Source organism: Labrus bergylta, chromosome 8 (genome assembly GCF_963930695.1).
Source record: "Labrus bergylta chromosome 8, fLabBer1.1, whole genome shotgun sequence".
Classification (NCBI taxonomy): Eukaryota; Metazoa; Chordata; class Actinopteri; order Labriformes; family Labridae; genus Labrus; species Labrus bergylta.
In genome coordinates this window covers 13439034-13453562 of record NC_089202.1, presented here as the reverse complement: position 1 = coordinate 13453562, position 14529 = coordinate 13439034, and the positions used below count along the sequence as shown (strand labels likewise).

At 39.5% G+C, this 14529-nt stretch overlaps 1 protein-coding gene across 1 annotated transcript; it reads right to left on the bottom strand.

The window, feature by feature from the left end:
• Positions 1-1256: 1256 nt before the first annotated feature.
• rbfox1l (RNA binding fox-1 homolog 1, like) lies at positions 1257-14361 on the bottom strand. The gene is made up of 12 exons (XM_020646783.3): positions 13952-14361; positions 8376-8612; positions 5172-5351; positions 5001-5054; positions 4827-4919; positions 4660-4729; positions 4416-4475; positions 4189-4324; positions 4051-4090; positions 3893-3960; positions 2603-2684; positions 1257-2518 (listed from the first exon to the last, which is right to left on the bottom strand). The coding sequence occupies exons 1-12, from the start codon at positions 14036-14038 to the stop codon at positions 2474-2476; spliced, it is 1152 nt and encodes a 383-aa protein (XP_020502439.1). The 5' UTR covers positions 14039-14361; the 3' UTR covers positions 1257-2473.
• Positions 14362-14529: the final 168 nt, after the last annotated feature.

Genomic DNA, 14529 nt, shown 5'->3' with positions numbered 1-14529 from the left:
TTTTTTGAAGCTTTAGATTTGTAAATCAAATTTTAAATAAAAGAACATGTCTGGAGAAAGCAGATATACATTATTCAAAACAAAAAGTCAAGAGGTTTATTTCCCCCTCGCCACAAGGTACTTAATTACCTCAGACATTACCTTAACGTTAAGTGACAACACCTTTATTATTAAGATGAATATAAGGCATCATACATCACAAAGCTGTATCTGTATATAGAAGGGGGAATGCAGGCAACATGTCACCTTTATGAATATTTAGTACACATGTTTGACCTGCCCAAACTAAATGTATCAGAGGACTAAACTTTTGATAAACTGCTGGAGTGACTCGTAAGAAAATTCAGCAGAATGCACAAAATTATTTTGAGCTTGAAAGTTCCTCCTGGAAATCCACAGACCCCCCAGTATTACATCAACATTACAAATGTGAAACCAAACCTAAAACCTAGCCAAGCAGTATTTTGAGAATGTGTCAAAGTGGGCTTCTTCTTTTTATTACTAATTTTCTTTTTTTACAAATCAGTGTGGCTGTTCAGTAAGAGAAAAAGAAACTATTATAAAGACAACTAAGAGCAATAGAACTGCTGATGAAAGAAAAAGGAACTATAGAAGAGCTCTAATAAGTTTAAATAATCTTAGACGACAGAGAGGAAAAGCTAACACTACAAGGGACGAGCAAGAAGCTAATTTAAGGAGTAGAACATTCTACTAAAGTAAACAGGAAAGAAATGAGAAACATTATGCAACATGCAAAGGAGAAAGAGTCTTAAGCAAAGTTTTGTAAATGAGAGCGAGAACAAATGAGAGAAAGGATGAAAGTCCAAAGGCAAGAAAAGATGCAAAAAGTATGACAAGTCTAATGACTGTACAACTACACCTATACTAATAACACAGAAAAAGAAATAAAGAGTAAATATAGAAGATAATAAATTAAAAAGTTGTCGGACCACAGCAACATTTTATATATTCTAAAATGTGTTTTCTGTAGAGGAACAGAAAAGGAAGAAAAGAAGCATTAAGAATAGAAATGAGAAATAAATGAAGAAGGAGTTGGAAACAGGTTGAATACAGGAATAGAAGGAAAGAAGCTCTTTACATTTTTTAAAACCTGACTGACATAAAAACCTTTTCCTGAAATGTCTGGGTAGATCAATCAAATCAAAGGTTTGTTTGTATTTTTGCAGCAGAGCTGTGTCGGATCAGAAAAACAAAAGAGTGGAAAAAATGTAATCAATAAAGGACAGAAGAGAAGGGAAGAGGAAAAAAAGGATTTATTTAGAGGTAAACATCAAACACACCAGAAACGAGTGAAACAGAAACTAAGAAAAGGCTGAGAAGAAAATGATCAATAAAAGTTGAGGAGGCATTCAGCAGCTCTGAGAGAGAACACAAGCAAAGAGTGAAATAAGGCACAGGAGTGAAGAATAAAGCTGAGAAAGAAATAAACAACTTGGAGACAGTTTTTAATATCTGCAGCATACATATTAAGAAGAAGCTGTCTTTGAGCAAGGCCATCAGTCCTCAGTTTGTTAGTTAGACCAAATAAAGACAGATTTTCAATGCCAAGTCCAAAGTTTGGATTTAAAACGAGATTAAAGCAGTTTAGAAAAAATAAAAACATCATTGGAGGTGAGGTACAAAAGATAGCCATAGAAACAGAAGCTACAATATACTGTATATAAGTGAGGATTAACAAAGAACAGAAAGGTGACGCTAGAAGAAAGCTCTGCAGATTGAAAAAATGAAGGATAGAGATATGGGATTAATTAAGGCTGCTGAATTTAAAGCTAAAAATGTATGAGAGGTAGATTGTTAGAAAGGCTACAAAATTCCAACTAAGTCCAAACAAACATTAGTCCTGTGTTTGTAATAATGAAACCATAGTCACAGCTGTCTCTCAGATGATAACTTAACAGTGTTGATACACGACTTGCCTCTCTCACACACACACACACACACACACACACACACACACACACACAAACACACACACACACACACACACACACACACACACACACACACACACACACAGACTCAAACACAGATTTAGTAAATAGCTATCATCAAAAATATGTCATTAACTGTTGCACAAATGTTTTTTTGTACAATTTGACCCGTGATAGTAGATTGTACTCGCAAAAAATAATTCTCACAGTATTCACCACCATCTGGCCCTCCTGAAGTGTGAGCGAACATCTTTAAATACAGAAAACAATAATCCCTTAAAGGTTTTTCTTGTCTTATATGACATCCTCCTCCAAATAAGTATTGATCATTACAATAAGTCCTACAGTATTTACAACTTCAGTCCGTTTAGTCTCTCTAGGAGAGGTTGCGATGGAGACAAGGGGTGAATCCATCCCCACATTCACAAACTTTAAGGATCTTATCATCTGTCCTGCAGTGTCCATGGATAAGCCATTCCCAGAGTTCATGAGGGATGTCATCCCTGCCCCTGCCGGTAGTCTCAGTACGGGGTGAAGCGGTTATATCCGCCTCTGTACAAACTGGCCTGTTGAGAGAAACAGGTGTGAGCAGAGACGGTTGCACATGTAACAAGATAGCCTTCTCAGAGCCTGTATGGGTTTTTACTCACCATCGTACCAACTCCATATGTTGTTGTTGGTCCGACTGAGTGGTGATAGGGATCAGCAGCTGTGGCGTAGACCCGGCCATAGCTGTTCAAAAACATCAGATGTGAATTTCACTCAGAAACCCCTTTCTGCATTTGAATGTTTTTTAATGTGACTTTTCTCCTGCTTATCTGGTACGATCCTACATGTTTTAGACTGGTCTCCAGATCTACTTAGGAAACTTGAGGCTTTCACTGATATTATCCATCCTGTAAACTTTGGGCCTGCCTCGAGGGTCTCCTTCCAGTTGGACGTGCCCAAAAGTCCTCCAAAAGGGAGGTAAAAAGTAGGCATCCTAATCAAATGACCAAAACATCTCAGCTGACTCTTTCGATGTAAAGGACTAGTGGCTCTACTCCAAGCCCCCTTAGGGTTTAGAGTTAGGGTTGCAGATCAAATCAATGCTCTGATTTCTGGGTTACCTCCCTTTTTACAATGACGCTTCGCCTGCCATCTCATTAACAGTTTAACCCTCAACCATCAAACTGCCCAAGTGCCTGCTGGAAGTGACAGAACCACACCATCTGAAAAAAGCTGAGACGGCATTCTGATTTTCCCAAAATGGTAACTCTCCTCCCAACTCTGGCAGAAGCCAACTCTGACCAACAACCTCTGTGCACGTGTTGGACTGTAGATATGGACACAGCTCTTAATTGTGAAAGAAAGTAGCAATGGCTTGGTACACCATCCTCTCCAAAGGAATCTAATTAAGGATGAATGGTCATAGGCACAGTGCTCCTTCCCTGCCAAGTCCTGTTTTGCCTTTCCGAGATTTTTAACACTTTGCCAGAACTTTCTGAAGGCCAACCTCAAGTCCTCCACAGCCTCCACGGACCATTTTTCCATACTCTCACTTTTACTTTGCTACCAGTAAAACCAGCCTTTGCGAGCTGGTATCTGTGTGTTGCTTTAGGAAGACCCTGGTCTAACCAAGCCCAGAAGGCCTCCCTTTTAAGAATCATTTAGCATGAACTTGCAACGCCACTTTTATCCACTAGTGGGTTCTTAACTCGCCCTGAAGACAGGCATGGACACATTTACAGTAGGGCCAAGTTTGTCAGCCCTCAAGGGGCCCCCTAATGATCTGGGGCCCCAAGCAGTTGCCTGCCCTGCCTGTTCACAAGCAGCCCCTCTGCAGAGTGACCAATGTAGGTCTAGCTTTAGAAGTGCATTCTAAAAGAAATCAAGGATTAGTAAATATGTGCAAAACATTGCCATAAGAAATACATGTGAGGACTGTGTGTGATGCCTACCCATCGCTGTAAGTTGCTGTGGCAGCAGATGCTGATTGAGCTACTCTGTAAGCTGCAGGGTAGCCTCCCTGCACCGGAAAAGAAAAAACATGAATAAAAGCTGCAACACTTTAAATAACCTTAAGGCGTAGTGATGTTAGACATGAGAATAGACTTACATAGACTTCTGCTCCATAGAGCCCATCCTGATATACAACCCTGATAAAAAAAAAAGTGGTTAAAAACAACATTGAGCTGTTAAGCGGTAAATAAAATGAGTGTAGACCTGGCAGTAGCACTTGGTAATTGGGTCTTACCCGGGGTAGGCAGGTACAGCGGCAGGTGTTGCTGCAGCAGAACGGATCGTGTTATAGACAGCTCGGCCTCGACCGCGCAGAGCAGAGCCCCGGTAGGCCAAGGTGGGAGTCGCTACAGGATAAGGGAAACTGGCAACTGAAGAGAATAAAAACAGGACAATATATGAAAAGTACGACAAATGTGATCTCTTGACAATTAGAGGTCATTCTTACAGAGAAGAGCTTACCTGTATAGAGTTCTGGTGCGTACATTGCCCCCATCATTGGGTTGATCTTCCATCCAGAAGCTACAACAAAATGAGGATGACAGTTAGTTTAATGTCTGTAAAGGTTCTCAGGCATCCAGGTCAAGGTAATTCAAGATTTTAAAGTAAGTAAGTGACAGTAAGTTTCTCTTTCAGGAGAAACAAACAGAAACCATCTCGGCTCAGTCTAAGTATAATGCACAGATATCATTGAGGTTTGTCGTACTTGAAAGTTCTCCATTCACAAGGGGCGTCTGGGGCTTCTTGGTAACTACTCTTGCTGTTGCATTGTTAACCTGGGATGGCACAGAGCAGAATAAAAAGTAACGTTAAAGACAAATCATGCTGAACATTGAGGAGGAAACCTAATAAGAGTAGGAAATTCTTCCTCACCTCAATCTTTCTACCCTCCACAATTGTCCCATTCAGCTTTTCCCTTGCCCGGTCAGCCTCAGCGGCACTTTCGAAGGTGACAAACCCGAAACCCTGCAGGATCACACAGTCTTACTCTTTGTTCTGTTTTTAAATTGTATTTTTCTGCTCTTGTCAGTTTTCTGTGATGCTCACCTTTGAACCCCTCTCATTGAAAATTATTTCCACATCAAGGATTTTTCCAAATTGCTGAAAATGTCAGAAAAAGTAGCTCAGTCGAATGTAATTTTCTCAGTTTAGTTTACTCACATTGACAACAGCAATGTTAATGCATTGTTATGCAGAAAGATGGTGAGAATTTTATACCCCAAACATCTGGCGGAGGTCTGGGTCTCTGAAGCGAAAGGGGATGTTGGAGACGTGGAGGCGTTTTGGCTGGGCTTTACCTGACCCCTCCTCATCACTTCCACTTCCTGCTCCGCCCCCTGATGACACCGATATGCTCAAAGACTGGGGGTCAGAGGTCACAGTGGCCAAAGCATCCTCCTGACAGTAATAAAGTATGAAAACAGAAGGAGGAAGAGGAGAGGAGGCATGCATGATGTGGATGGAAGAGGAATGGACGAAAAGGAAGTGGACGTGAAAGAACAAACAAAAACAGAAAGATGGAACAAAAAGGATGGAAAAAGAAAAGTATGAGTGAATAGAGTAGGTGTGAAGATAAAAAAAAACAGGGAGAGGGCATCAGTAGGAAAGAAAAGAGAGAAAGAAGGAAAATCAAAGTGAATTCAGAAATAAAATTCAGCAACTTCTGATAATCATTTCATGTCTGTAATAGTTCAGTTGCTTAGCATCACGTCATTAGGCAAAGATCATTTTCATAAAGTAAAGTGATTCAAACCAAAGAGCATTCAGCAACCATGTGATTCCTCTCAGGCACTTTAATCACAATAAATATTAATGAATCTGCCTCTAAAACTACTTTAATCAAGCTGTTGCAATTAAAAGTCATGTAGTTTTTTATCTCCTCTCAAGAGACAAGAAATACTGTGTTTATATTGTCTTATGATTACTCATGTTATATAAGCAGCTGTAATATTCTGTAAATACACATTAAACTCCCGTCATATTTAACTCATTAAAATGTGCCCATGCAGAAAAGAACCAAGACCTAATGTGCCAAAACCAAAACATTCACTCTCCCACAATGCACCACGATGCTAGTGTGTGCACATGTATGTGCATGGATATGTTGTTCAACCATTGCAAGAATTTTTTTTTGTTAAAGACACGTTTTTTTAGACAGATGAATAAGTCCAAACAAGAAGAAAAGAGTGAAAAGGTCTGCAAAGAAAAAAATACAGCAGTGAGAGCAAGAAAAGGAGCAGAGTGCATTGGAAAGAAAAAAGAAAGCAGAGAAAAAGTACTGGAAAAACGCTGACATGTGAAAGAAAGTTGTAGTTTTGTATGCAGAGGTAAAGACTCAAAGACGTAGGATTATAAGTGTTCTACCAAGAGGCAGATTTTTGGGCCTCGGTGCAGCAGTAAAGGGTCAAATTAAATGAAAGTGAACAATGCAAAGAAGGTGCGCAAAAAGCTTGAAAAGGGTGATGGGGAGGAAGGAAAAGAAGGCAGAGTTTAAACTGAACATTTCAAAAGTGTCAGTCTGGGGTCACGGTGCTGCTTTTCTGCCAAGGGTTAAAGGTCGTTTGTCAAGGGGCATAATTAATGAGTTGGGGATAGACAGAAAAAGAGACACATTCACTCAGGGGAGTAATTTACACGCATAAACTCACACAGGCCACTGGATCACACTACACTGGTTTGCCATAGCTCACTATATAGTAGACAGCAGACTGTCCACCCAAACACACACCACAGACAGGCCACAGGGGAGGGGTGACAGGGAGAAAGGGTTGAGTTGGGGGGGTGGTTTCATTTCACGATGCAGAATAATGTTTCTGGACCTGAGCGATATTTCAGAGGGGGAAAGGGGGTCATCTGGTCAGCCTCCCCCTTTGACCCCCTCCCTCCATGGCGGCGTCTCAACTTTCCTCACACGAAAATCAGCGCAGACCCAAGTATGTCAGGGGCTCTAGTAATAAAATATATAGATGGGGCCACAAAACACCATTTATAAGAGGATGTAAAGTGATGTATAGCAGCAGGACCACAAGCCTGCCACAAAGATCAAACTAAACCCTCCGACCTCGTCATAGTGGACATTTTCATGCTTGAAGGTTATTTGATTTGTTTGTTATACTTTTAAACACTGCAAAAATATATCAAGGCTTTCTTCTGTCTTTTTGTTTCCCTAGCAAATATATTTCTGATGATAAGACTATTTCAACCTGTTTCCGAATGCAATCACATAATAAAATAAATAAAAATAAACACAATACCATGGTCACAATGAAAATGTTACTGTTGACTATAAACAAGTAACATATTTAACATAAAACAGTTTGCCATTTTTAACATATAAAATGTAAGATTATCTTGTGAGAGTTTTAACATGCTAAATCTAAGTCTATTCTACATTACAGCACACATGTGTGATACTAGGCAGGGGCCAACAGGGGCCAGTGCCCCTGTAACACTGAGCTTAGTCCCCCCTGTGGCCACCCCTCCAAAAGGAAGAGCCCCCATGATATGGCATGATATATATATTTTTTTAAAGCGATCAACTGGCCCCAGTTTGGCCCCATCAGTGAAAGTGGTCTAGAACCGTCACTGACAGCACACTTAATCTTAGCTTTATGTGTTAGCATGCAGAGATTTATTTTTTGACCAACTCTTCTGCTGATCATATCGCCCCAGAAGAAGTCAGAGGATTACAAGATGTTTTTTTGAATTCTCTGTGGACATTGAGTATCTTTAAACATTTTTCAACCATCCATCAAGTAGTTGTTCAGACTTCTTTCTGAAAGCAGAAATGAGCAAAAGTGAGCTGTTTAAGCCTGGTTGAATATCAAACATAATGCTGTTTTTTAAAGAAGACATTTGGAGATTATTTCTTATGGAAAACAGGTTGAAATAATATCACTGTGCTGGTGGATGTTTAAACTTATTCTAGACGATACACATAACAGATCAGTGGATACATTTTTTTAATCTAAAATCAGAATAATTAATTTGTTCATTACATATATACTGTATGTTATTTTTCCTCAACACGAACCACAAAAACATGGCGCACAAAGTGTATGTTATTTTGTTTATTTTCCTTTTGACTTCACACTGTCAATATAGACCCAACACTGACTGCACAGCAACAATCTTGAAAGGTGATCTGTTTTATTGTTATCTAAATAAGACACATGGGCGAAGGAAAGTAGGGCTTTATTTTCATCAACAAATCCCCTCTCAGCTGCCCCCCCCCCCAGTTTGCTGTGGTGTGAGCTGCATTCCCGTACATGGACAGCACAGTTGAAGTGGACTCTAAATATAGATGGAAACTCTATCTGCCCATGTTCCTCTGATAGGACATGTACTACCTGTGGCAGCAAGGCTTCTGTCACATTAACTTTGAGAAGATCACATTTAACTGGGGCAAGATTTTGTTCTTACCGTGTTACTGGATGTTAGAGCCTCTGCCCCGTCGTGCTGAGGGCCCTGATAGATTCTGAGCTGAGGATGTTCAGGATACTCTGAACCGGCATGTACAGAGCTGAAGTCAAGAGGTGGCAGTCTGCCTGCAGATGTTGGCGGGCCTTGACCTGGAGGAGGGTAGGAAGGGGGAGGTGCGTAGACCTGTTGCAGGGTGGGGTCACCGCTGCCGGGGCCGGCCTCCTGTGTGGGGCCTCCCTGATGAGGAGAGAGACAGAGGGAGGAATCAGCCCCTGATGGCGAACAAGGTATCAGATGTCAGGGGGGTAACAAAATAACCACAGTGTGGGTGTCCTTCGAGCTATAATGAAGTGTTGTGATTTAGCATGAATATTTCATGATGTGATGTAAAATTTCTCACATATTGTAAATTGTTACAGCTCTTTTAATGATCCCTCCTACTCCTCCTTCTTTGCCTGAGTATTTCCACAACTCTACACTTCTTCTACAACAATCGCAATGGCAAAAGTTGCACATTTAACTCCATTTGTTTGATATGTTTGATTAATCTACAGATAAAATTGATTTCATTTTTTATTTCAAAAATGTAAAATAAAGACAAAAATGAACCTGCAGACAGACAGAAAGAAAAAAATACCTTTGGCAAAAAGAGGAAAAGAGAAGTATGTCACTCCTATGTAAGACATTGTCAAACAACAAGTTATGTTTGATGAACAGGTCTGAAAAGCGGCGTGAAGAAGAAAAACACCAGCCCCCATATACTCCCATATATCCAGATATTCACATATATAGCCTGTAAACCACTACATTCATTACATTTATTATTATTATTATTATTATTTTATTATTATTTATTCTCCAAATATCTAATATTTACTTCTAATTTTTTTTGTCTAAAAACATAAATAATTATATAATGCAACATATAATCAGCAGATATATTATAAGGTCACTTTATTGGTTAACATCCCAAACGGAAATGAACAGAACATAAAAACATCAAACAAATTGCTCTACCTTTAGTGTTAAAGTTATGTTGCTGCATCAGGAACTAAAATCCATTAATATAAAACACGGTGCGTTGCTGTTCTATAAAATGAGGACTTGATGTGAAATTTGAAAAACTTGAGTTTTACTGGTAACAGAGCATTCCTGCACTGTGGTAATGTTAGAACTTTTCTTACCATTGCAACTAACAATAAAGCTGAAACACTTGATCAATCATTTCGTAAATCAACAAAAGTTGCCAAATAATGTATTGTTTATGTTTCATATCTTAGTTAAAATAAGTTGGACCAAAGAGACAGGGAATTTTAACATTTATAGATGTACAACAGAGAGCAATAAATAATGAGATTAAATGTGATGTTACAGCCCTCTAACTCTATGAATGACTGTGACTGAGACTGAGACTGAGACGCGTGAAAACATCTCTAACATAAAGCCTGAATTCCGTCAAAATCACCTCACAAAAACAAGATTAAAGTTAGAAACAGAAGGACAGAAGGGAGAAATATTCATGTTGAGAAAAAGAGAGATCTCAACAGCACAGAAACAGAAGTGAACAACAACTCTAAACAAGTGATTTCAAAAGTTAGAAGCCAAAGCATTGTCTCACCCCTTCACTGCATTCCTCGATCTCTGCTGCATTGTCCAACAACTGCAGCATGTTTTAATGCCAGCTGACCACCCGCCTACTGCACCATAAGTTCTACTCATCCACCAATCACATCAAATGATTGCCACTTACCACTTCCAAAAGACCAGGAAGGGGGGGGGGCACACCAGCTGTGGTCATCTGTAACTGTCAATCACAGTAACTGCCTTCACTTTAAACACACACACACACACACACACACACACACACAGACACACACACACGCAAACACACACACACACACACAGACACACACACACACACACACACACACACACACACACACAGACACACACACACACACACACGCAAACACACACACACACACACACACACAAACACACGCACACACACACAAACACGCAAATACACACACACACACACACACACACACACACACACACACTCCCTCTCAGTGCAGATGGCAGACAGAGCTCTGCCCTCCAGATGAGGTATTTTTAATGTAAATGCTCCTTCAGTTGCCAGTCAGTACATCAAGCTAAAGGTCGACTCTAAGAATATCACTTTGAGAGGCCAGCTTGGTTTTACTACTTTTATTGGAACATTTTTCAATCAATATATCCAAACGATTCCCCCTATGTGGAATATGCTTCGTTGACTTGGTGAATTTATAATTCCTATATAATACTCAATTGTCGTTTCTGTTCTGTTATGCGTGACACCTGAGAAAGAACCAGTGAAGTTAAACACTTAAAATGGTCCTTGTGTTAATTTTCCAGTATATTGTTGAAGTTAAGACAATACTAATGATCATATACCTGTAAAACATTATTTAAAGAAAGAATTCCCCGACACTTTAAAGTCAAAATCAGTCTGGAACATTAATAGTATGGTAATTACACTCTAAATACAGTAGATATGTATAACGCTATAGCCAGCAGGATTATTTTAGCATAAAGACTAAAGATAAGATGGAATAGCTGGCAGTCTTGACACTTTTCTTCTTCCACTGATAAAATGAACAAAATGTTTAAAAATAACTATAAGTGAGCTTACAGCTGAGATTGGTCTATTTTGTTATCTTTGCTTGAACCTTGCGAGCAGTCTCCCCCTCTTTAGAGACTCTACGTTAACAAAGATAAGAAAACTGGCAGCTGGGACCACTCAGTGTGTTAACAAAGTATTCCTTTAATTCTGTTGCATTTATTCATATCCCATTGTTCTCTGTTTCACTTAATCAAAGGCTTAAAGCAGTTCCTCCATCACTGTATCCTAACAGACTGATAAATATATGTACATGCGTTGCCATGTGAGCAAGATGCCACGAGTTTGTCACCCAACTTTAGGATTTAGAAGGATCTACTTTAATTATAACTCAGCTGCTGCACTAAGAGGTGCAAAATTAGAGAGATGTAGATTGCAGATCTTATAATTAGGAAGGAATTGGAGTAAAGGATGATGATAGTGGGTCAAGTTCTCAAACCCAGAACACTTCAGTCTCTACCTTAAAGGGTTTCATTGCATTAAAAAAAAGTTGTCGTTGTTTCTTTTGAGTAATTATCAGATTGGAAAGATGTCAAGGGAAATAATACACCACAGATTATTTACAGTCAATGTTTAGGATCCAACTATGTATAGGCCAATCACAGAACCTGGAAGGGATAGACTGCACTACAGCTATGTGTTTGTTCTTTCTTATATCATTGTCCTTGTTTGCTCTGGTTTGCTAACTCATTAAATAAAATACAATGCTCACATTTTCACTATAATATAAAATTCTAATGCTATTTAGGAATCACTTTGAGCATAAACGATCTGCGTTTAGCATGTTTGTTTGCTAATTTTCATATTAGCACACTACTCAAGGTAAGCGAGGCTAGTTTTTCCTGTTTTTGTTTGTCAAAGAAAGTATTTTGACCTGATGATGATGATGATGCTTCATGAAGAGTCAAGGGGTCCCGAAAGTACTACAACTCATCCTGAAGGAGACGTGAACCTTTTATCAAATGTGTAACAAACCATTCCAGAAGTTGTTGAGAAAAGAGCATAAACAAGCATTTCCTTTTCACAATTTCACAGTTTGGGATCAATAAAGTAAATCTATGTCTCGGTCTATAACAGTTCATAAGAGAAGGAAGAACTTCATCTTCTTCTGGAGACCGGATACATTTCTAAATAATTTTGCAGCAATCTAAATCAAAGTGGTGAACCGATCTGTTTTCTGAGATTGCCGTCCCTTTGAGCCGTGGCAGTAGTGAGATTATAAAGTGTTTCCTTTGTTCCTTACTGGGAATTTACATGAATCTATTTTACACAGAAGCATGTTTTGTTTGTTGTTGTCATTCTTTCTCAGTCTGGACCTTTTTGTATGAAGCTGTGATTGTGAGACTTTTCACTAAGTCACTAACTGCAACGTTTGCAACAGTGTCATGCTAACAGTTATCTATACATATCAAATCAACATGCCTGTATTGTATCCTGACAGATAATAAAGGGACATATAATGAAGATAACACAATCTCCTGCTTTACATTACCACAAACTTTAACTATACCAGCAGCTCTGCCTGATTCAGTATCATAGCGTCAGCAGGCGCACAGACTCTGTGTCCCCATGCTCCTCCTTGCAGGCTTTTTTTTAAATATCCATTTGTTCCCCTTTTTCTCTGGTCTCCTTCCTCAGCTGTCATCTCAGGGGCAGAGGTCAACAGCTCTGAGCCAGGTGCCTGCTGGGACAGCTGCCACAGGATTTACACACACAGACAGCAACTTTTACTGCAGATGTGGCCTTTGAGTGCTGCTGACAGAGTCACAAATGTTAGCCAACACACACACACACACACACACACACACACACACACACACACACACACACACACACACACACACACACACAACGCACCAAATATTCTCTTTACTTTCTTCTTTTTTTTTAATCAGGTTCCTGTAATGATATTTGGAAATGCACACGTTTGCCTTTTGTCAGGCAATTATGAGAACAGTACAGACGCGAGAGACAGAATGCAGAGGCTGACCTGTAACAAATCATTACTCTTCAAACAGATGCTGATCTTCAATCATACAGAAATTCTGCGGGAAATCACCCTGAATAATTTCACAGTACTATTAGAAGTAACATTTTAAAGTAGAAAAACAATTAAGCATTTGACAACATGTCTTCCTTTGGGTTTGAAACTCATTTTGTTTTGCTGTTGCTTAAATCACCTCCAAACATCAGCTACAATATTTCTACATCTGTTTGCTCTCAGTCTCTGAATATTCTGTAATAACCAAAGAGATGTGAACAACATACTCAAAAAGCTGTAATAGTTAGAATTGAAATACAAACCCGCAAGTTTCACACCTATTTTAAGTAGAGTTCACTGCAGGCAACAAGATAGGTGATAGATTATCTGCTCAGGAAAGGAGGGCTAAAAATACAGCTGGTGTGAAGCACAGAGACAAGGTAGACAGATACCAGATGCACTGTGGCATTGAGGGTATGTCAGGGACACTTACACACACACACACACACACACACATGCGTACTGCCTGCTGGCATCACTGACACAAGTGGACTAAAGATAACCACTAATGTGTCCTTACTTTGAAATAAATTACAACTTTCGCAATCTATGTACTTCACCACAGTCCTTGTTGTGACTCCTTCATTTTTTTTTCTCTGCATAAGATTTAAGTTTCTTACAAACAAGACATCGCTATCCTAAACAAGATGTAAGATGTGACTCATTAAATTAAGAAAATAATTTTGTTCTCTGTTACATCTAGAGCTTTGTTATAGCCATCAGCGAGCAAGTTTTTGGGATGGTTTATGTGCTACACCAAAAACAAATGATTTATAACAGTAAGTAAGTGTAGGGCTGACAGAATGAGTTGATCAAAATGATTGATAAGAAGAGAGATTCTTGAGTTTTGGGGGGAAAAGGGTGATAGTTTACCTGAACTATGCTTGGGTAGCATGTGGTTGTCTGTGGGTAGACAGGGAGTCCATAAGGCTGGAGAATCACAGTGGGTGAGGAGAGCATGGCCCAAACACCACGCACGGGTAGACAAGAAACGTCGGGGATAGGAGGAAAAGGAAAATCACAGGTTGATAAGCAAACGGGAGAGGCAGTTAGGTTAGGAAAATAGAGAGAGAAAAATCTGGAAAAAAAATCCCAGCAGGAGAGAACAGATGATCCAAGAGGTTGAATAGAAGGACGTTTTTTAGGCCTCTATGGGCTTGCAGATGGGTCAAAGAAAAAAACACAAAGAAAGTCCACAAAACAAGGGAGATCCTGTCCAGAAAAGACAGGATAAAGAGCAATGAAACAGAAAGCAAGTGAGCGTCTGTTGGTCCATCAGTTGATCATGCAGCCTGACAGACAGAAACACATGCTCACAGGGTCCCATTTCAGAGTTATATAAATAGTCACCCATGTCCTTCTCTCTGAGTTTACCACCTTACCACCCTTACTCTTTGACATGCAAGACTTCTCACTACTTGTAACATACTTGTACAACAACAACAACAACA